The sequence below is a fragment of the Cydia strobilella genome, chromosome 25 (assembly GCF_947568885.1).
Source record: "Cydia strobilella chromosome 25, ilCydStro3.1, whole genome shotgun sequence".
Taxonomy (NCBI): Eukaryota; Metazoa; Arthropoda; class Insecta; order Lepidoptera; family Tortricidae; genus Cydia; species Cydia strobilella.
Window position 1 is genome coordinate 6526502 of NC_086065.1, and position 21334 is coordinate 6547835.

Sequence of the window (21334 nt, forward strand, 5' to 3'; positions counted from 1 at the left end):
GACGGGACGGTGAGCTGACAAGTTTACCTGGAATACAGGTTACTTGATTACACCGCGAACGTGCAGCGCGCATGCGAGGGGACGGGACGGTGAGCTGACAAGTTTACCTGGAATACAGGTTACTTTATTACACCGCGAACGTGCAGCGCGCGTGCGAGGGGACGGGACGGTGAGCTGACAAGTTTACCTGGAATACAGGTTACTTTATTACACCGCGAACGTGCAGCGCGCGTGCGAGGGGACGGGACGGTGAGCTGACAAGTTTACCTGGAATACAGGTTACTTTATTACACCGCGAACGTGCAGCGCGCGTGCGAGGGGACGGGACGGTGAGCTGACAAGTTTACCTGGAATACAGGTTACTTTATTACACCGCGAACGTGCAGCGCGCGTGCGAGGGGACGGGACGGTGAGCTGACAAGTTTACCTGGAATACAGGTTACTTTATTACACCGCGAACGTGCAGCGCGCGTGCGAGGGGACGGGACGGTGAGCTGACAAGTTTACCTGGAATACAGGTTACTTTATTACACCGCGAACGTGCAGCGCGCGTGCGAGGGGACGGGACGGTGAGCTGACAAGTTTACCTGGAATACAGGTTACTTTATTACACCGCGAACGTGCAGCGCGCGTGCGAGGGGACGGGACGGTGAGCTGACAAGTTTACCTGGAATACAGGTTACTTTATTACACCGCGAACGTGCAGCGCGCGTGCGAGGGGACGGGACGGTGAGCTGACAAGTTTACCTGGAATACAGGTTACTTTATTACACCGCGAACGTGCAGCGCGCGTGCGAGGGGACGGGACGGTGAGCTGACAAGTTTACCTGGAATACAGGTTACTTTATTACACCGCGAACGTGCAGCGCGCGTGCGAGGGGACGGGACGGTGAGCTGACAAGTTTACCTGGAATACAGGTTACTTTATTACACCGCGAACGTGCAGCGCGCGTGCGAGGGGACGGGACGGTGAGCTGACAAGTTTACCTGGAATACAGGTTACTTTATTACACCGCGAACGTGCAGCGCGCGTGCGAGGGGACGGGACGGTGAGCTGACAAGTTTACCTGGAATACAGGTTACTTTATTACACCGCGAACGTGCAGCGCGCGTGCGAGGGGACGGGACGGTGAGCTGACAAGTTTACCTGGAATACAGGTTACTTTATTACACCGCGAACGTGCAGCGCGCGTGCGAGGGGACGGGACGGTGAGCTGACAAGTTTACCTGGAATACAGGTTACTTTATTACACCGCGAACGTGCAGCGCGCGTGCGAGGGGACGGGACGGTGAGCTGACAAGTTTACCTGGAATACAGGTTACTTTATTACACCGCGAACGTGCAGCGCGCGTGCGAGGGGACGGGACGGTGAGCTGACAAGTTTACCTGGAATACAGGTTACTTTATTACACCGCGAACGTGCAGCGCGCGTGCGAGGGGACGGGACGGTGAGCTGACAAGTTTACCTGGAATACAGGTTACTTTATTACACCGCGAACGTGCAGCGCGCGTGCGAGGGGACGGGACGGTGAGCTGACAAGTTTACCTGGAATACAGGTTACTTTATTACACCGCGAACGTGCAGCGCGCGTGCGAGGGGACGGGACGGTGAGCTGACAAGTTTACCTGGAATACAGGTTACTTTATTACACCGCGAACGTGCAGCGCGCGTGCGAGGGGACGGGACGGTGAGCTGACAAGTTTACCTGGAATACAGGTTACTTTATTACACCGCGAACGTGCAGCGCGCGTGCGAGGGGACGGGACGGTGAGCTGACAAGTTTACCTGGAATACAGGTTACTTTATTACACCGCGAACGTGCAGCGCGCGTGCGAGGGGACGGGACGGTGAGCTGACAAGTTTACCTGGAATACAGGTTACTTTATTACACCGCGAACGTGCAGCGCGCGTGCGAGGGGACGGGACGGTGAGCTGACAAGTTTACCTGGAATACAGGTTACTTTATTACACCGCGAACGTGCAGCGCGCGTGCGAGGGGACGGGACGGTGAGCTGACAAGTTTACCTGGAATACAGGTTACTTTATTACACCGCGAACGTGCAGCGCGCGTGCGAGGGGACGGGACGGTGAGCTGACAAGTTTACCTGGAATACAGGTTACTTTATTACACCGCGAACGTGCAGCGCGCGTGCGAGGGGACGGGACGGTGAGCTGAAAAGTTTACCTGGAATACAGATTATTTTATTGGAGCAGTGGAGGCGTGCTGGGCCCATAAACTGTTAGATCCGGGCGTAAAAAGAAACTATGAGAAGTCCATGTGAAGATATATATTGTCAAGAGAATAAGCACTGATACAAATTTAGACTATTCAGCAGCAAAGTCCAAAAGAATGTGACGGCAACACGCACGCGAACAAAAGCTGTATATTATTCAAACTTGTCCACGCGCGTTTATGCAGTTGTTACCTATAAAACAAGATTCTTTCAGTTTACGAAGACATATTCTTTAAGGTCTCCGGCAAGCTCGGTTCTCCATACAAACGTAGTTCCGCTCTCATTTTAAAACGACTAGCCAGATTGGTCTGTAACTTTGTACTTACAATAGGATAAGGTATATCTAGATCTGTAATTAGTTTATGTAGCTCCGCATCTGCATTATCATGCGGGATGCATCCGCGGATGCGGATGTTGAAAACAGTGCGGAAGTTCCGCGGATGCGAATATTCGCAACATCCCTGAGGTGGTGGTACTTCGCCGGTTAGGCTTCATTAATTTGGACAAATTGTCATCTTAGGTTAGGTTACATCAGTATGATGAATCAAGTTTTAGAGAGGTGGAGGCGGTGAGGAGGAGAGGAGGTGAGAGGTGAGGTGAGGAACCTTGGCCCGCTTCCTCTGCAGTTTCCTAGCTAGCACAGCGTCGTGTCCATGTTTCTTGTGGTAGCCGGCGTAGCACTTCAGTTTGCGTAGTTGCCGACGCTCCCGTACCGTGAGAGGCCCGCTGCGGGCCTGCGCGTTGATGCTGCCTGGAAGGTAACAAATAATGAGATAAGTAAAAGGTAAGAGAATTAAGTAGACATAGAGAGCTCACTCCATACATCAGTTTTGTTACGAAAACGACTATTATTTTCGTAGTCGGCATCTAGCGTCAAGTAGCGGAACTATGGTTCATGCATTAATTACGTCACACGAATTTCTAGGCCTTTTGACCCCTCCCCCCTTCTTGTCACACTTGGTCACATTTGGCAAACCCCTCCCCCCTGGTGTGACGCCACATTTTTTCAATGAAATCGGCAAATCGAATTAAGTATTATTAATATTTTATCAAAATATTTTTGACAAAAGAAATATTAGAAACAGATTAGGAAAGAGAATTAAATGATTAAAAACGATTATCGTTCCAAAAACTTGTTATTTAACTGTACAGCGAATAAAATAATTTAAATAAGTTAAAGTGACGTCACAAAGTTTGTGACTCCCCCTCCCCCTTGTCACAATATGTCACATTTTCGTGACCCCCTCCCCCCCCCCCCCCCCCCCTAAACGTGTGATGTAATTAATGGATGACCCCCTATCAGTACTGCTACTTAGTAATGAAAATTAGTTAACACTTACAATATAATTCCTTCTCAACCTTCAGCTCCCGCAAGTATTTAAGCCTCGCGGTTTGTAATAAACACCGTAAGTGCGACATCTGGCGGATGTAGGCGCTCTGTAGCGACACTAGCGCGTTTTTAGCTTCGGATACTGCCTCTTCGGCTGTGTACACGCCCGCTCGCCTGAAACAAATAAACAACTATAGTTATTTGTGCAACAAGAGAGGAAAGTTGGTTTTTCTTGCGAGTGTTTATTTTGAGTCCCGAGAAAGCGAAAGATTCTAAGGTAGAATCTTGAGCGTAGCTAGGGACTCAAAAACACGAGATGTAAAATAACTTTGCTCTCGTGTTGCACACATAATTTTTCACCTCAGTAGTGAGAACATATTAAAGGTTAAAATGTATTTCGAATTACACAGAATAAACAGAAAAAAAAGTATAAGTCCGGACCGGACCGGACCGGACCGGACCGGACCGTACCATACCGTACCGTACGTTCATGGCCTTCACTAAATTAAAAAGCTACATTGTTTCACTCCCTGGAGTGAGGAGTCGCACTCCAGGGAGTGACGAAAGTAGGCTTGTTCGAGCTGCTGAGGTGAAAAATAAATAAATAAATATTATAGGACATTCTTATTAAAACCTTCATACTAATATATACTTAAATACTTATTTTCTCTGTACCTACTCTCAGATTATTGCATTGCATTGAACTGTTATCTTAACTATAACTTTAGTTTAGTTTAATTATAATTCAATTTGTTACTTTCTGTACCTACATAATTAACTATTGTTGTATTGGTTGTAACCTTAACTTGCTGCTGGAAGAGCGGGGTCTCCTGTCACAAGTATTGATATACTTACTAGGAGGTTCCAACCCTTTCTCAATTTGCAACACAATGATTGTGACCAATTAACGATTTTTCATTTTCATTTTTCATTCTTACACAGACTGACTAAGTCTCACGGTAAACTCAAGAAGGCTTGTGTTGCGGGTACTCATGCAGACAACGATATATATAATATATAAATACATAGAAAACATCCATGACTCAGGAACAAATATCTGTGTTCATCACACAAAGAAATGCCCGTACCGGAATTTGAACCCACGACCATCGGCTTCACAGGCAGGGTCACTACCTCACTACCCACTAGGCATTTTCGAGATATGGATAGACAAGGCATTTTCGAGATATGGATAGACAAGGCATGATTTGCGAGATATGGATAGACAAGGCATTTTCGAGATATGGATAGACAAGGCATTTTCGAGATATGGATAGACAAGACATTTTTGAGATATGGATAGACAAGGCATTTTCGAGATATGGATAGATAAGGCATTTTCGAGATATAGATAGACAAGGCATTTTCGTACAGAACTCCGGCTGTTAAGACCATATAAAATATAACAGTATTGGCATGGGATTACGAATGTTTCTTTAGGTTTAGAAACCTTGATTGGCCACTGTGAAACATACCATAGATGCTCGTCTTCTACAGTGCTATTCTCATAGTCTGACAAGGCGTCTTCACACTCAGGTCCGGCGGTGAGGCTGTCGGCGTCACTGTCACTCGCGCTACAACACTCCATTATGGGAGGTGGAGTAGGATGCGTATACTGAATATACTGATGTTGCGTCGATTTGTAAACAAGAATACTTTGGTTATGACACTTACCATAGAGGTCCGTCCTCTACAGTGCTATCCTCATAGTCCGACAAGGCGTCTTCGTACTCAGGTCCGGCGGTGAGGCTGTCGGCGTCGCTGTCACTCGCGCTACAACACTCCATTATGGAGGTGGAGTATGATGCGTTTACTGCTGTTGCGTCGATTTGTTCTGAAACAAGAATTTATATATTTTAGATTAATTATTAATAGGCATCAGTCACCCATAGATCAATCTACCACCAGGGATAACATGAGCACCGTATAAGTAATAGTATTATCATACAGAACGGCCAGTACCGCCCCGCCCCGCCCGGTACAGCAGATTGACGGCCGTTTGCAGATCGAAAAAAATATTTACCCTCCCATAGAAAATGGACCAGCCAAAATGTATGAAACACCCAAATTTATTTTAGCGATTTCGTAGTTGGTCCCATAGTAAAAGTTGCTCAGTAAAATCCCAAAACCTCCCTGGCAACGGGAATGCATTTATTTTTTAGCCACCGCGTATATCGTTGTCTGAGTACCCACAACACAAGCCTTCTTGAGCTTACCGTGGAACTTAGTCAATTTGTGTAATGTCCCTATAATATTTATTGATTTATTTAGAGGCAACTCACTGAAAGGATCCGCAGCCTCCGGTGCGGTGGTGTCCACCTCGGGCTCACTCACCACAGACACGGCTGATGCGCATGATGTTGTTCTAGCTCGCTCGTTCCTGAAATATAATATAATAAAAATTATAATGCAATGTACATTAGGGATGTTGACATGAATCGCGAATTTATAAAATGTTATGCTTATACCATAGCAGGGAATATTAGAATGCTGAAAATCATATTTTGTAAGTGTAAATATGCGTAATATGCCCAGCATCACGTGACTGCAAACGCAAATCGGAGCGCGTGACGTCACGGCGTGAGAAACACGCACAGACAAGTTGTCAAACGTGGTGGTCCTCTGGCCACCTCTGGCACCGACAGTCGTTTGTTTATCACATCGTTACGTCATCTAGTAGGCCAAGCACATGATTGGCGCGACAGTATCTCGCCGCGAGATAGACTACCCGTCTTTTACTAACTGTATGAATTAAAGAGGGACAGGTAGTCTATGTCGCGGCGAGATACTCTCGCGCCAATCATGTGCTAGCCCGGCAGATCGTATGACAGCTTGGAGCGTTTTTGCGCGAAATTTAAACAGTAAATTAATTAACGTCGATTTTTTATTAAAAATTAATGAATTAAACTTTTTTTTTGCAATAATTACGTGTGTATCTATAAAATAAGAACAGTAAAAAAAAATAGTTAACATCCCTATTCAACCATTACCTATAGTCGACGATTAGAAGAAAGTGTTTACCTGACGTAGTGTGTGAGCTGGTGCAGCAGGGTCTCCGTGGTGGAGACGGGCGGGGGCGGCGCCGAGCTGCGCGCGCGCGTGCTGGTAGCACAGCCTGCTGATATATAAAGTGTTTACCTGACGTAGTGTGTGAGCTGGTGCAGCAGGGTCTCCGTGGTGGAGACGGGCGGGGGCGGCGCCGAGCTGCGCGCGCGCGTGCTGGTAGCACAGCCTGCTGATATATAAAGTGTTTACCTGACGTAGTGTGTGAGCTGGTGCAGCAGGGTCTCCGTGGTGGAGACGGGCGGGGGCGGCGCCGAGCTGCGCGCGCGCGTGCTGGTAGCACAGCCTGCTGATATATAAAGTGTTTACCTGACGTAGTGTGTGAGCTGGTGCAGCAGGGTCTCCGTGGTGGAGACGGGCGGGGGCGGCGCCGAGCTGCGCGCGCGCGTGCTGGTAGCACAGCCTGCTGATATATAAAGTGTTTACCTGACGTAGTGTGTGAGCTGGTGCAGCAGGGTCTCCGTGGTGGAGACGGGCGGGGGCGGCGCCGAGCTGCGCGCGCGCGTGCTGGTAGCACAGCCTGCTGATATATAAAGTGTTTACCTGACGTAGTGTGTGAGCTGGTGCAGCAGGGTCTCCGTGGTGGAGACGGGCGGGGGCGGCGCCGAGCTGCGCGCGCGCGTGCTGGTAGCACAGCCTGCTGATATATAAAGTGTTTACCTGACGTAGTGTGTGAGCTGGTGCAGCAGGGTCTCCGTGGTGGAGACGGGCGGGGGCGGCGCCGAGCTGCGCGCGCGCGTGCTGGTAGCACAGCCTGCTGATATATAAAGTGTTTACCTGACGTAGTGTGTGAGCTGGTGCAGCAGGGTCTCCGTGGTGGAGACGGGCGGGGGCGGCGCCGAGCTGCGCGCGCGCGTGCTGGTAGCACAGCCTGCTGATATATAAAGTGTTTACCTGACGTAGTGTGTGAGCTGGTGCAGCAGGGTCTCCGTGGTGGAGACGGGCGGGGGCGGCGCCGAGCTGCGCGCGCGCGTGCTGGTAGCACAGCCTGCTGATATATAAAGTGTTTACCTGACGTAGTGTGTGAGCTGGTGCAGCAGGGTCTCCGTGGTGGAGACGGGCGGGGGCGGCGCCGAGCTGCGCGCGCGCGTGCTGGTAGCACAGCCTGCTGATATATAAAGTGTTTACCTGACGTAGTGTGTGAGCTGGTGCAGCAGGGTCTCCGTGGTGGAGACGGGCGGGGCGGCGCCGAGCTGCGCGCGCGCGTGCTGGTAGCACAGCCTGCTGATATATAAAGTGTTTACCTGACGTAGTGTGTGAGCTGGTGCAGCAGGGTCTCCGTGGTGGAGACGGGCGGGGGCGGCGCCGAGCTGCGCGCGCGCGTGCTGGTAGCACAGCCTGCTGATATATAAAGTGTTTACCTGACGTAGTGTGTGAGCTGGTGCAGCAGGGTCTCCGTGGTGGAGACGGGCGGGGGCGGCGCCGAGCTGCGCGCGCGCGTGCTGGTAGCACAGCCTGCTGATATATAAAGTGTTTACCTGACGTAGTGTGTGAGCTGGTGCAGCAGGGTCTCCGTGGTGGAGACGGGCGGGGGCGGCGCCGAGCTGCGCGCGCGCGTGCTGGTAGCACAGCCTGCTGATATATAAAGTGTTTACCTGACGTAGTGTGTGAGCTGGTGCAGCAGGGTCTCCGTGGTGGAGACGGGCGGGGGCGGCGCCGAGCTGCGCGCGCGCGTGCTGGTAGCACAGCCTGCTGATATATAAAGTGTTTACCTGACGTAGTGTGTGAGCTGGTGCAGCAGGGTCTCCGTGGTGGAGACGGGCGGGGGCGGCGCCGAGCTGCGCGCGCGCGTGCTGGTAGCACAGCCTGCTGATATATAAAGTGTTTACCTGACGTAGTGTGTGAGCTGGTGCAGCAGGGTCTCCGTGGTGGAGACGGGCGGGGCGGCGCCGAGCTGCGCGCGCGCGTGCTGGTAGCACAGCCTGCTGATATATAAAGTGTTTACCTGACGTAGTGTGTGAGCTGGTGCAGCAGGGTCTCCGTGGTGGAGACGGGCGGGGGCGGCGCCGAGCTGCGCGCGCGCGTGCTGGTAGCACAGCCTGCTGATATATAAAGTGTTTACCTGACGTAGTGTGTGAGCTGGTGCAGCAGGGTCTCCGTGGTGGAGACGGGCGGGGGCGGCGCCGAGCTGCGCGCGCGCGTGCTGGTAGCACAGCCTGCTGATATATAAAGTGTTTACCTGACGTAGTGTGTGAGCTGGTGCAGCAGGGTCTCCGTGGTGGAGACGGGCGGGGGCGGCGCCGAGCTGCGCGCGCGCGTGCTGGTAGCACAGCCTGCTGATATATAAAGTGTTTACCTGACGTAGTGTGTGAGCTGGTGCAGCAGGGTCTCCGTGGTGGAGACGGGCGGGGGCGGCGCCGAGCTGCGCGCGCGCGTGCTGGTAGCACAGCCTGCTGATATATAAAGTGTTTACCTGACGTAGTGTGTGAGCTGGTGCAGCAGGGTCTCCGTGGTGGAGACGGGCGGGGGCGGCGCCGAGCTGCGCGCGCGCGTGCTGGTAGCACAGCCTGCTGATATATAAAGTGTTTACCTGACGTAGTGTGTGAGCTGGTGCAGCAGGGTCTCCGTGGTGGAGACGGGCGGGGGCGGCGCCGAGCTGCGCGCGCGCGTGCTGGTAGCACAGCCTGCTGATATATAAAGTGTTTACCTGACGTAGTGTGTGAGCTGGTGCAGCAGGGTCTCCGTGGTGGAGACGGGCGGGGGCGGCGCCGAGCTGCGCGCGCGCGTGCTGGTAGCACAGCCTGCTGATATATAAAGTGTTTACCTGACGTAGTGTGTGAGCTGGTGCAGCAGGGTCTCCGTGGTGGAGACGGGCGGGGGCGGCGCCGAGCTGCGCGCGCGCGTGCTGGTAGCACAGCCTGCTGATATATAAAGTGTTTACCTGACGTAGTGTGTGAGCTGGTGCAGCAGGGTCTCCGTGGTGGAGACGGGCGGGGGCGGCGCCGAGCTGCGCGCGCGCGTGCTGGTAGCACAGCCTGCTGATATATAAAGTGTTTACCTGACGTAGTGTGTGAGCTGGTGCAGCAGGGTCTCCGTGGTGGAGACGGGCGGGGGCGGCGCCGAGCTGCGCGCGCGCGTGCTGGTAGCACAGCCTGCTGATATATAAAGTGTTTACCTGACGTAGTGTGTGAGCTGGTGCAGCAGGGTCTCCGTGGTGGAGACGGGCGGGGGCGGCGCCGAGCTGCGCGCGCGCGTGCTGGTAGCACAGCCTGCTGATATATAAAGTGTTTACCTGACGTAGTGTGTGAGCTGGTGCAGCAGGGTCTCCGTGGTGGAGACGGGCGGGGGCGGCGCCGAGCTGCGCGCGCGCGTGCTGGTAGCACAGCCTGCTGATATATAAAGTGTTTACCTGACGTAGTGTGTGAGCTGGTGCAGCAGGGTCTCCGTGGTGGAGACGGGCGGGGGCGGCGCCGAGCTGCGCGCGCGCGTGCTGGTAGCACAGCCTGCTGATATATAAAGTGTTTACCTGACGTAGTGTGTGAGCTGGTGCAGCAGGGTCTCCGTGGTGGAGACGGGCGGGGGCGGCGCCGAGCTGCGCGCGCGCGTGCTGGTAGCACAGCCTGCTGATATATAAAGTGTTTACCTGACGTAGTGTGTGAGCTGGTGCAGCAGGGTCTCCGTGGTGGAGACGGGCGGGGGCGGCGCCGAGCTGCGCGCGCGCGTGCTGGTAGCACAGCCTGCTGATATATAAAGTGTTTACCTGACGTAGTGTGTGAGCTGGTGCAGCAGGGTCTCCGTGGTGGAGACGGGCGGGGGCGGCGCCGAGCTGCGCGCGCGCGTGCTGGTAGCACAGCCTGCTGATATATAAAGTGTTTACCTGACGTAGTGTGTGAGCTGGTGCAGCAGGGTCTCCGTGGTGGAGACGGGCGGGGGCGGCGCCGAGCTGCGCGCGCGCGTGCTGGTAGCACAGCCTGCTGATATATAAAGTGTTTACCTGACGTAGTGTGTGAGCTGGTGCAGCAGGGTCTCCGTGGTGGAGACGGGCGGGGGCGGCGCCGAGCTGCGCGCGCGCGTGCTGGTAGCACAGCCTGCTGATATATAAAGTGTTTACCTGACGTAGTGTGTGAGCTGGTGCAGCAGGGTCTCCGTGGTGGAGACGGGCGGGGGCGGCGCCGAGCTGCGCGCGCGCGTGCTGGTAGCACAGCCTGCTGATATATAAAGTGTTTACCTGACGTAGTGTGTGAGCTGGTGCAGCAGGGTCTCCGTGGTGGAGACGGGCGGGGGCGGCGCCGAGCTGCGCGCGCGCGTGCTGGTAGCACAGCCTGCTGATATATAAAGTGTTTACCTGACGTAGTGTGTGAGCTGGTGCAGCAGGGTCTCCGTGGTGGAGACGGGCGGGGGCGGCGCCGAGCTGCGCGCGCGCGTGCTGGTAGCACAGCCTGCTGATATATAAAGTGTTTACCTGACGTAGTGTGTGAGCTGGTGCAGCAGGGTCTCCGTGGTGGAGACGGGCGGGGGCGGCGCCGAGCTGCGCGCGCGCGTGCTGGTAGCACAGCCTGCTGATATATAAAGTGTTTACCTGACGTAGTGTGTGAGCTGGTGCAGCAGGGTCTCCGTGGTGGAGACGGGCGGGGGCGGCGCCGAGCTGCGCGCGCGCGTGCTGGTAGCACAGCCTGCTGATATATAAAGTGTTTACCTGACGTAGTGTGTGAGCTGGTGCAGCAGGGTCTCCGTGGTGGAGACGGGCGGGGGCGGCGCCGAGCTGCGCGCGCGCGTGCTGGTAGCACAGCCTGCTGATATATAAAGTGTTTACCTGACGTAGTGTGTGAGCTGGTGCAGCAGGGTCTCCGTGGTGGAGACGGGCGGGGGCGGCGCCGAGCTGCGCGCGCGCGTGCTGGTAGCACAGCCTGCTGATATATAAAGTGTTTACCTGACGTAGTGTGTGAGCTGGTGCAGCAGGGTCTCCGTGGTGGAGACGGGCGGGGGCGGCGCCGAGCTGCGCGCGCGCGTGCTGGTAGCACAGCCTGCTGATATATAAAGTGTTTACCTGACGTAGTGTGTGAGCTGGTGCAGCAGGGTCTCCGTGGTGGAGACGGGCGGGGGCGGCGCCGAGCTGCGCGCGCGCGTGCTGGTAGCACAGCCTGCTGATATATAAAGTGTTTACCTGACGTAGTGTGTGAGCTGGTGCAGCAGGGTCTCCGTGGTGGAGACGGGCGGGGGCGGCGCCGAGCTGCGCGCGCGCGTGCTGGTAGCACAGCCTGCTGATATATAAAGTGTTTACCTGACGTAGTGTGTGAGCTGGTGCAGCAGGGTCTCCGTGGTGGAGACGGGCGGGGGCGGCGCCGAGCTGCGCGCGCGCGTGCTGGTAGCACAGCCTGCTGATATATAAAGTGTTTACCTGACGTAGTGTGTGAGCTGGTGCAGCAGGGTCTCCGTGGTGGAGACGGGCGGGGGCGGCGCCGAGCTGCGCGCGCGCGTGCTGGTAGCACAGCCTGCTGATATATAAAGTGTTTACCTGACGTAGTGTGTGAGCTGGTGCAGCAGGGTCTCCGTGGTGGAGACGGGCGGGGGCGGCGCCGAGCTGCGCGCGCGCGTGCTGGTAGCACAGCCTGCTGATATATAAAGTGTTTACCTGACGTAGTGTGTGAGCTGGTGCAGCAGGGTCTCCGTGGTGGAGACGGGCGGGGGCGGCGCCGAGCTGCGCGCGCGCGTGCTGGTAGCACAGCCTGCTGATATATAAAGTGTTTACCTGACGTAGTGTGTGAGCTGGTGCAGCAGGGTCTCCGTGGTGGAGACGGGCGGGGGCGGCGCCGAGCTGCGCGCGCGCGTGCTGGTAGCACAGCCTGCTGATATATAAAGTGTTTACCTGACGTAGTGTGTGAGCTGGTGCAGCAGGGTCTCCGTGGTGGAGACGGGCGGGGGCGGCGCCGAGCTGCGCGCGCGCGTGCTGGTAGCACAGCCTGCTGATATATAAAGTGTTTACCTGACGTAGTGTGTGAGCTGGTGCAGCAGGGTCTCCGTGGTGGAGACGGGCGGGGGCGGCGCCGAGCTGCGCGCGCGCGTGCTGGTAGCACAGCCTGCTGATATATAAAGTGTTTACCTGACGTAGTGTGTGAGCTGGTGCAGCAGGGTCTCCGTGGTGGAGACGGGCGGGGGCGGCGCCGAGCTGCGCGCGCGCGTGCTGGTAGCACAGCCTGCTGATATATAAAGTGTTTACCTGACGTAGTGTGTGAGCTGGTGCAGCAGGGTCTCCGTGGTGGAGACGGGCGGGGGCGGCGCCGAGCTGCGCGCGCGCGTGCTGGTAGCACAGCCTGCTGATATATAAAGTGTTTACCTGACGTAGTGTGTGAGCTGGTGCAGCAGGGTCTCCGTGGTGGAGACGGGCGGGGGCGGCGCCGAGCTGCGCGCGCGCGTGCTGGTAGCACAGCCTGCTGATATATAAAGTGTTTACCTGACGTAGTGTGTGAGCTGGTGCAGCAGGGTCTCCGTGGTGGAGACGGGCGGGGGCGGCGCCGAGCTGCGCGCGCGCGTGCTGGTAGCACAGCCTGCTGATATATAAAGTGTTTACCTGACGTAGTGTGTGAGCTGGTGCAGCAGGGTCTCCGTGGTGGAGACGGGCGGGGGCGGCGCCGAGCTGCGCGCGCGCGTGCTGGTAGCACAGCCTGCTGATATATAAAGTGTTTACCTGACGTAGTGTGTGAGCTGGTGCAGCAGGGTCTCCGTGGTGGAGACGGGCGGGGGCGGCGCCGAGCTGCGCGCGCGCGTGCTGGTAGCACAGCCTGCTGATATATAAAGTGTTTACCTGACGTAGTGTGTGAGCTGGTGCAGCAGGGTCTCCGTGGTGGAGACGGGCGGGGGCGGCGCCGAGCTGCGCGCGCGCGTGCTGGTAGCACAGCCTGCTGATATATAAAGTGTTTACCTGACGTAGTGTGTGAGCTGGTGCAGCAGGGTCTCCGTGGTGGAGACGGGCGGGGGCGGCGCCGAGCTGCGCGCGCGCGTGCTGGTAGCACAGCCTGCTGATATATAAAGTGTTTACCTGACGTAGTGTGTGAGCTGGTGCAGCAGGGTCTCCGTGGTGGAGACGGGCGGGGGCGGCGCCGAGCTGCGCGCGCGCGTGCTGGTAGCACAGCCTGCTGATATATAAAGTGTTTACCTGACGTAGTGTGTGAGCTGGTGCAGCAGGGTCTCCGTGGTGGAGACGGGCGGGGGCGGCGCCGAGCTGCGCGCGCGCGTGCTGGTAGCACAGCCTGCTGATATATAAAGTGTTTACCTGACGTAGTGTGTGAGCTGGTGCAGCAGGGTCTCCGTGGTGGAGACGGGCGGGGGCGGCGCCGAGCTGCGCGCGCGCGTGCTGGTAGCACAGCCTGCTGATATATAAAGTGTTTACCTGACGTAGTGTGTGAGCTGGTGCAGCAGGGTCTCCGTGGTGGAGACGGGCGGGGGCGGCGCCGAGCTGCGCGCGCGCGTGCTGGTAGCACAGCCTGCTGATATATAAAGTGTTTACCTGACGTAGTGTGTGAGCTGGTGCAGCAGGGTCTCCGTGGTGGAGACGGGCGGGGGCGGCGCCGAGCTGCGCGCGCGCGTGCTGGTAGCACAGCCTGCTGATATATAAAGTGTTTACCTGACGTAGTGTGTGAGCTGGTGCAGCAGGGTCTCCGTGGTGGAGACGGGCGGGGGCGGCGCCGAGCTGCGCGCGCGCGTGCTGGTAGCACAGCCTGCTGATATATAAAGTGTTTACCTGACGTAGTGTGTGAGCTGGTGCAGCAGGGTCTCCGTGGTGGAGACGGGCGGGGGCGGCGCCGAGCTGCGCGCGCGCGTGCTGGTAGCACAGCCTGCTGATATATAAAGTGTTTACCTGACGTAGTGTGTGAGCTGGTGCAGCAGGGTCTCCGTGGTGGAGACGGGCGGGGGCGGCGCCGAGCTGCGCGCGCGCGTGCTGGTAGCACAGCCTGCTGATATATAAAGTGTTTACCTGACGTAGTGTGTGAGCTGGTGCAGCAGGGTCTCCGTGGTGGAGACGGGCGGGGGCGGCGCCGAGCTGCGCGCGCGCGTGCTGGTAGCACAGCCTGCTGATATATAAAGTGTTTACCTGACGTAGTGTGTGAGCTGGTGCAGCAGGGTCTCCGTGGTGGAGACGGGCGGGGGCGGCGCCGAGCTGCGCGCGCGCGTGCTGGTAGCACAGCCTGCTGATATATAAAGTGTTTACCTGACGTAGTGTGTGAGCTGGTGCAGCAGGGTCTCCGTGGTGGAGACGGGCGGGGGCGGCGCCGAGCTGCGCGCGCGCGTGCTGGTAGCACAGCCTGCTGATATATAAAGTGTTTACCTGACGTAGTGTGTGAGCTGGTGCAGCAGGGTCTCCGTGGTGGAGACGGGCGGGGGCGGCGCCGAGCTGCGCGCGCGCGTGCTGGTAGCACAGCCTGCTGATATATAAAGTGTTTACCTGACGTAGTGTGTGAGCTGGTGCAGCAGGGTCTCCGTGGTGGAGACGGGCGGGGGCGGCGCCGAGCTGCGCGCGCGCGTGCTGGTAGCACAGCCTGCTGATATATAAAGTGTTTACCTGACGTAGTGTGTGAGCTGGTGCAGCAGGGTCTCCGTGGTGGAGACGGGCGGGGGCGGCGCCGAGCTGCGCGCGCGCGTGCTGGTAGCACAGCCTGCTGATATATAAAGTGTTTACCTGACGTAGTGTGTGAGCTGGTGCAGCAGGGTCTCCGTGGTGGAGACGGGCGGGGGCGGCGCCGAGCTGCGCGCGCGCGTGCTGGTAGCACAGCCTGCTGATATATAAAGTGTTTACCTGACGTAGTGTGTGAGCTGGTGCAGCAGGGTCTCCGTGGTGGAGACGGGCGGGGGCGGCGCCGAGCTGCGCGCGCGCGTGCTGGTAGCACAGCCTGCTGATATATAAAGTGTTTACCTGACGTAGTGTGTGAGCTGGTGCAGCAGGGTCTCCGTGGTGGAGACGGGCGGGGGCGGCGCCGAGCTGCGCGCGCGCGTGCTGGTAGCACAGCCTGCTGATATATAAAGTGTTTACCTGACGTAGTGTGTGAGCTGGTGCAGCAGGGTCTCCGTGGTGGAGACGGGCGGGGGCGGCGCCGAGCTGCGCGCGCGCGTGCTGGTAGCACAGCCTGCTGATATATAAAGTGTTTACCTGACGTAGTGTGTGAGCTGGTGCAGCAGGGTCTCCGTGGTGGAGACGGGCGGGGGCGGCGCCGAGCTGCGCGCGCGCGTGCTGGTAGCACAGCCTGCTGATATATAAAGTGTTTACCTGACGTAGTGTGTGAGCTGGTGCAGCAGGGTCTCCGTGGTGGAGACGGGCGGGGGCGGCGCCGAGCTGCGCGCGCGCGTGCTGGTAGCACAGCCTGCTGATATATAAAGTGTTTACCTGACGTAGTGTGTGAGCTGGTGCAGCAGGGTCTCCGTGGTGGAGACGGGCGGGGGCGGCGCCGAGCTGCGCGCGCGCGTGCTGGTAGCACAGCCTGCTGATATATAAAGTGTTTACCTGACGTAGTGTGTGAGCTGGTGCAGCAGGGTCTCCGTGGTGGAGACGGGCGGGGGCGGCGCCGAGCTGCGCGCGCGCGTGCTGGTAGCACAGCCTGCTGATATATAAAGTGTTTACCTGACGTAGTGTGTGAGCTGGTGCAGCAGGGTCTCCGTGGTGGAGACGGGCGGGGGCGGCGCCGAGCTGCGCGCGCGCGTGCTGGTAGCACAGCCTGCTGATATATAAAGTGTTTACCTGACGTAGTGTGTGAGCTGGTGCAGCAGGGTCTCCGTGGTGGAGACGGGCGGGGGCGGCGCCGAGCTGCGCGCGCGCGTGCTGGTAGCACAGCCTGCTGATATATAAAGTGTTTACCTGACGTAGTGTGTGAGCTGGTGCAGCAGGGTCTCCGTGGTGGAGACGGGCGGGGGCGGCGCCGAGCTGCGCGCGCGCGTGCTGGTAGCACAGCCTGCTGATATATAAAGTGTTTACCTGACGTAGTGTGTGAGCTGGTGCAGCAGGGTCTCCGTGGTGGAGACGGGCGGGGGCGGCGCCGAGCTGCGCGCGCGCGTGCTGGTAGCACAGCCTGCTGATATATAAAGTGTTTACCTGACGTAGTGTGTGAGCTGGTGCAGCAGGGTCTCCGTGGTGGAGACGGGCGGGGGCGGCGCCGAGCTGCGCGCGCGCGTGCTGGTAGCACAGCCTGCTGATATATAAAGTGTTTACCTGACGTAGTGTGTGAGCTGGTGCAGCAGGGTCTCCGTGGTGGAGACGGGCGGGGGCGGCGCCGAGCTGCGCGCGCGCGTGCTGGTAGCACAGCCTGCTGATATATAAAGTGTTTACCTGACGTAGTGTGTGAGCTGGTGCAGCAGGGTCTCCGTGGTGGAGACGGGCGGGGGCGGCGCCGAGCTGCGCGCGCGCGTGCTGGTAGCACAGCCTGCTGATATATAAAGTGTTTACCTGACGTAGTGTGTGAGCTGGTGCAGCAGGGTCTCCGTGGTGGAGACGGGCGGGGGCGGCGCCGAGCTGCGCGCGCGCGTGCTGGTAGCACAGCCTGCTGATATATAAAGTGTTTACCTGACGTAGTGTGTGAGCTGGTGCAGCAGGGTCTCCGTGGTGGAGACGGGCGGGGGCGGCGCCGAGCTGCGCGCGCGCGTGCTGGTAGCACAGCCTGCTGATATATAAAGTGTTTACCTGACGTAGTGTGTGAGCTGGTGCAGCAGGGTCTCCGTGGTGGAGACGGGCGGGGGCGGCGCCGAGCTGCGCGCGCGCGTGCTGGTAGCACAGCCTGCTGATATATAAAGTGTTTACCTGACGTAGTGTGTGAGCTGGTGCAGCAGGGTCTCCGTGGTGGAGACGGGCGGGGGCGGCGCCGAGCTGCGCGCGCGCGTGCTGGTAGCACAGCCTGCTGATATATAAAGTGTTTACCTGACGTAGTGTGTGAGCTGGTGCAGCAGGGTCTCCGTGGTGGAGACGGGCGGGGGCGGCGCCGAGCTGCGCGCGCGCGTGCTGGTAGCACAGCCTGCTGATATATAAAGTGTTTACCTGACGTAGTGTGTGAGCTGGTGCAGCAGGGTCTCCGTGGTGGAGACGGGCGGGGGCGGCGCCGAGCTGCGCGCGCGCGTGCTGGTAGCACAGCCTGCTGATATATAAAGTGTTTACCTGACGTAGTGTGTGAGCTGGTGCAGCAGGGTCTCCGTGGTGGAGACGGGCGGGGGCGGCGCCGAGCTGCGCGCGCGCGTGCTGGTAGCACAGCCTGCTGATATATAAAGTGTTTACCTGACGTAGTGTGTGAGCTGGTGCAGCAGGGTCTCCGTGGTGGAGACGGGCGGGGGCGGCGCCGAGCTGCGCGCGCGCGTGCTGGTAGCACAGCCTGCTGATATATAAAGTGTTTACCTGACGTAGTGTGTGAGCTGGTGCAGCAGGGTCTCCGTGGTGGAGACGGGCGGGGGCGGCGCCGAGCTGCGCGCGCGCGTGCTGGTAGCACAGCCTGCTGATATATAAAGTGTTTACCTGACGTAGTGTGTGAGCTGGTGCAGCAGGGTCTCCGTGGTGGAGACGGGCGGGGGCGGCGCCGAGCTGCGCGCGCGCGTGCTGGTAGCACAGCCTGCTGATATATAAAGTGTTTACCTGACGTAGTGTGTGAGCTGGTGCAGCAGGGTCTCCGTGGTGGAGACGGGCGGGGGCGGCGCCGAGCTGCGCGCGCGCGTGCTGGTAGCACAGCCTGCTGATATATAAAGTGTTTACCTGACGTAGTGTGTGAGCTGGTGCAGCAGGGTCTCCGTGGTGGAGACGGGCGGGGGCGGCGCCGAGCTGCGCGCGCGCGTGCTGGTAGCACAGCCTGCTGATATATAAAGTGTTTACCTGACGTAGTGTGTGAGCTGGTGCAGCAGGGTCTCCGTGGTGGAGACGGGCGGGGGCGGCGCCGAGCTGCGCGCGCGCGTGCTGGTAGCACAGCCTGCTGATATATAAAGTGTTTACCTGACGTAGTGTGTGAGCTGGTGCAGCAGGGTCTCCGTGGTGGAGACGGGCGGGGGCGGCGCCGAGCTGCGCGCGCGCGTGCTGGTAGCACAGCCTGCTGATATATAAAGTGTTTACCTGACGTAGTGTGTGAGCTGGTGCAGCAGGGTCTCCGTGGTGGAGACGGGCGGGGGCGGCGCCGAGCTGCGCGCGCGCGTGCTGGTAGCACAGCCTGCTGATATATAAAGTGTTTACCTGACGTAGTGTGTGAGCTGGTGCAGCAGGGTCTCCGTGGTGGAGACGGGCGGGGGCGGCGCCGAGCTGCGCGCGCGCGTGCTGGTAGCACAGCCTGCTGATATATAAAGTGTTTACCTGACGTAGTGTGTGAGCTGGTGCAGCAGGGTCTCCGTGGTGGAGACGGGCGGGGGCGGCGCCGAGCTGCGCGCGCGCGTGCTGGTAGCACAGCCTGCTGATATATAAAGTGTTTACCTGACGTAGTGTGTGAGCTGGTGCAGCAGGGTCTCCGTGGTGGAGACGGGCGGGGGCGGCGCCGAGCTGCGCGCGCGCGTGCTGGTAGCACAGCCTGCTGATATATAAAGTGTTTACCTGACGTAGTGTGTGAGCTGGTGCAGCAGGGTCTCCGTGGTGGAGACGGGCGGGGGCGGCGCCGAGCTGCGCGCGCGCGTGCTGGTAGCACAGCCTGCTGATATATAAAGTGTTTACCTGACGTAGTGTGTGAGCTGGTGCAGCAGGGTCTCCGTGGTGGAGACGGGCGGGGGCGGCGCCGAGCTGCGCGCGCGCGTGCTGGTAGCACAGCCTGCTGATATATAAAGTGTTTACCTGACGTAGTGTGTGAGCTGGTGCAGCAGGGTCTCCGTGGTGGAGACGGGCGGGGGCGGCGCCGAGCTGCGCGCGCGCGTGCTGGTAGCACAGCCTGCTGATATATAAAGTGTTTACCTGACGTAGTGTGTGAGCTGGTGCAGCAGGGTCTCCGTGGTGGAGACGGGCGGGGGCGGCGCCGAGCTGCGCGCGCGCGTGCTGGTAGCACAGCCTGCTGATATATAAAGTGTTTACCTGACGTAGTGTGTGAGCTGGTGCAGCAGGGTCTCCGTGGTGGAGACGGGCGGGGGCGGCGCCGAGCTGCGCGCGCGCAGAGCCGCCGCCGCGCGCGCGTGCTGGTAGCACAGCCTGCTGATATAACACAACATGTACAATCGTAAATAGTCTAAAATATAAAAAAAGTTGCCGACAATGTGTGGCTGGGCGTTTTCTAAAATAAATATTGAAAACCTGATTCTCACAGATCCTGGTGTTTAATTTTGGGTTCTTTCAACTCAGAATCACTAGCATATTCAATCTTGATGATAAAAAAGTCCCAAAAATTTGTATGAAAATTGTACATTCCAACGTACATACAAATGATAACAAAAAATTATACTAAAACGTGACAGGCTTCAAGTGCAATAAGGACCTTTTTATTTGACATTCCAACAGAAATTCAGATAGAAAGATCTTTCTTACACATAAAGTACAAGCCACATATGTGTGCCAGCAGCCCAGCACAGAATAAATAATAGTACTAGGTACAGAATATTCACTAGCAAAACGCATCTATTACGACAGATATGACCGCTAGGTGGCGTATGCGCGAACAGACGTCCGTTCCGTAGCGGTTAGCAGCGGTGCGCGGCAATTAGCTCCATGCATGAATTTATTTTTATTTTTGGATTCATAATTTATATCGTTGGAACACCGGAAATGATAAAAATACTTTTGTAAACCTTAACATTATTTTATTAAAAAATATTTAAAATGTTGCAATTTTTTGAGCGGTTGAAACGCTCATAATTTTTGGCGCGAATTCGACAGAGCGTGATGACGTCACACGTTGGGCGGTCCAACTGACGTTTGCTACTAATGACACTAATCTGTCGAACGCGTGACGTCACGTGGCGTTTCGAGCGTTTCGCTCACTAGCTTTTCGCGGGAAAATTTTTGTACCTTTTATTCATAATCATAATCATAATAAAACATATTTCGTTCAAATATAAACTTCATGCATGAGGCTAATTACAATGGCTAGACCTCAGAACTGGGGGCGGCCGCATGTACTTGTAGCGGCGCGACGAAATCGCGGAGTGAGTCACGCCTGGTGCCTGGTGCCGCTAAGAATTAGAAACGTTACCCTTGATCCCTCTGGTCGCGGGGCTCGGCGCCGCCGGGGGGCGCGGGCGCGGGCGCGGGCGCGGGCAGCGGGCAGCGCGCGCCGCCGCCGGAGTGGACGCACTGTCTGTACGGCGCAGTGGGGTCCTGATATATTCATATTTATATTCTTTATTTGTATTCATCATACATTGTCATGGATGCGTAATTTACATTATTAATATTATTATATACAAGAGATATGTCGGAAATATATACAATTAAAATTAGGTATCATTGTAAACATTGGAAAAATAATAATAACAAAAAAAAAACTGTCAATAAAACAGCTATACCCTGTTCTAATACGTTAGAAATGATAATATACTACCGTCATTAGCCTTCTAGAAATTCCTTGTAGTAGTAAATTCCTATACGCATGCAGTATTAGTAAACACTATATTGCACAAAACAAGTACATAACACAGAAAGAATACCTACAGTAAATGTGTACAAAGGCGAAGGGATCTCTTCCAGCTAACCTTTAAGCAAAGATAGATATAACTCCGTAATAGATGGATACAGTCTAAGGAAAAAACGTGCCTCGAAAATCACGAAAATTTGATTCTCGATCAGAGGGCGCCACTAGTTTTAGCCTTTACTCGTATAGAGGGCGTTGACGGTTTCGTTTGTT

At 56.8% G+C, this 21334-nt stretch overlaps 1 protein-coding gene across 5 annotated transcripts in view; it reads right to left on the bottom strand.

The window, feature by feature from the left end:
* Window positions 1-21334, bottom strand: part of LOC134752826 (KAT8 regulatory NSL complex subunit 2) — a 37582-nt gene that overhangs the window by 13087 nt on the left and 3161 nt on the right. For 4 of the 5 annotated variants that reach the window (XM_063688582.1, XM_063688583.1, XM_063688580.1 and 1 more), the window contains 6 exons: window positions 20684-20808; window positions 19573-19689; window positions 5849-5946; window positions 5241-5400; window positions 3577-3740; window positions 2842-2987 (listed from right to left, as the gene is read on the bottom strand). In XM_063688582.1, coding sequence (XP_063544652.1) covers window positions 2842-2987; window positions 3577-3740; window positions 5241-5400; window positions 5849-5946; window positions 19573-19689; window positions 20684-20808 — 810 coding nt within the window. The remainder of the gene's footprint in view (window positions 1-2841; window positions 2988-3576; window positions 3741-5240; window positions 5401-5848; window positions 5947-19572; window positions 19690-20683; window positions 20809-21334) is intronic. The other variant, XM_063688581.1, reaches the window with a different exon arrangement.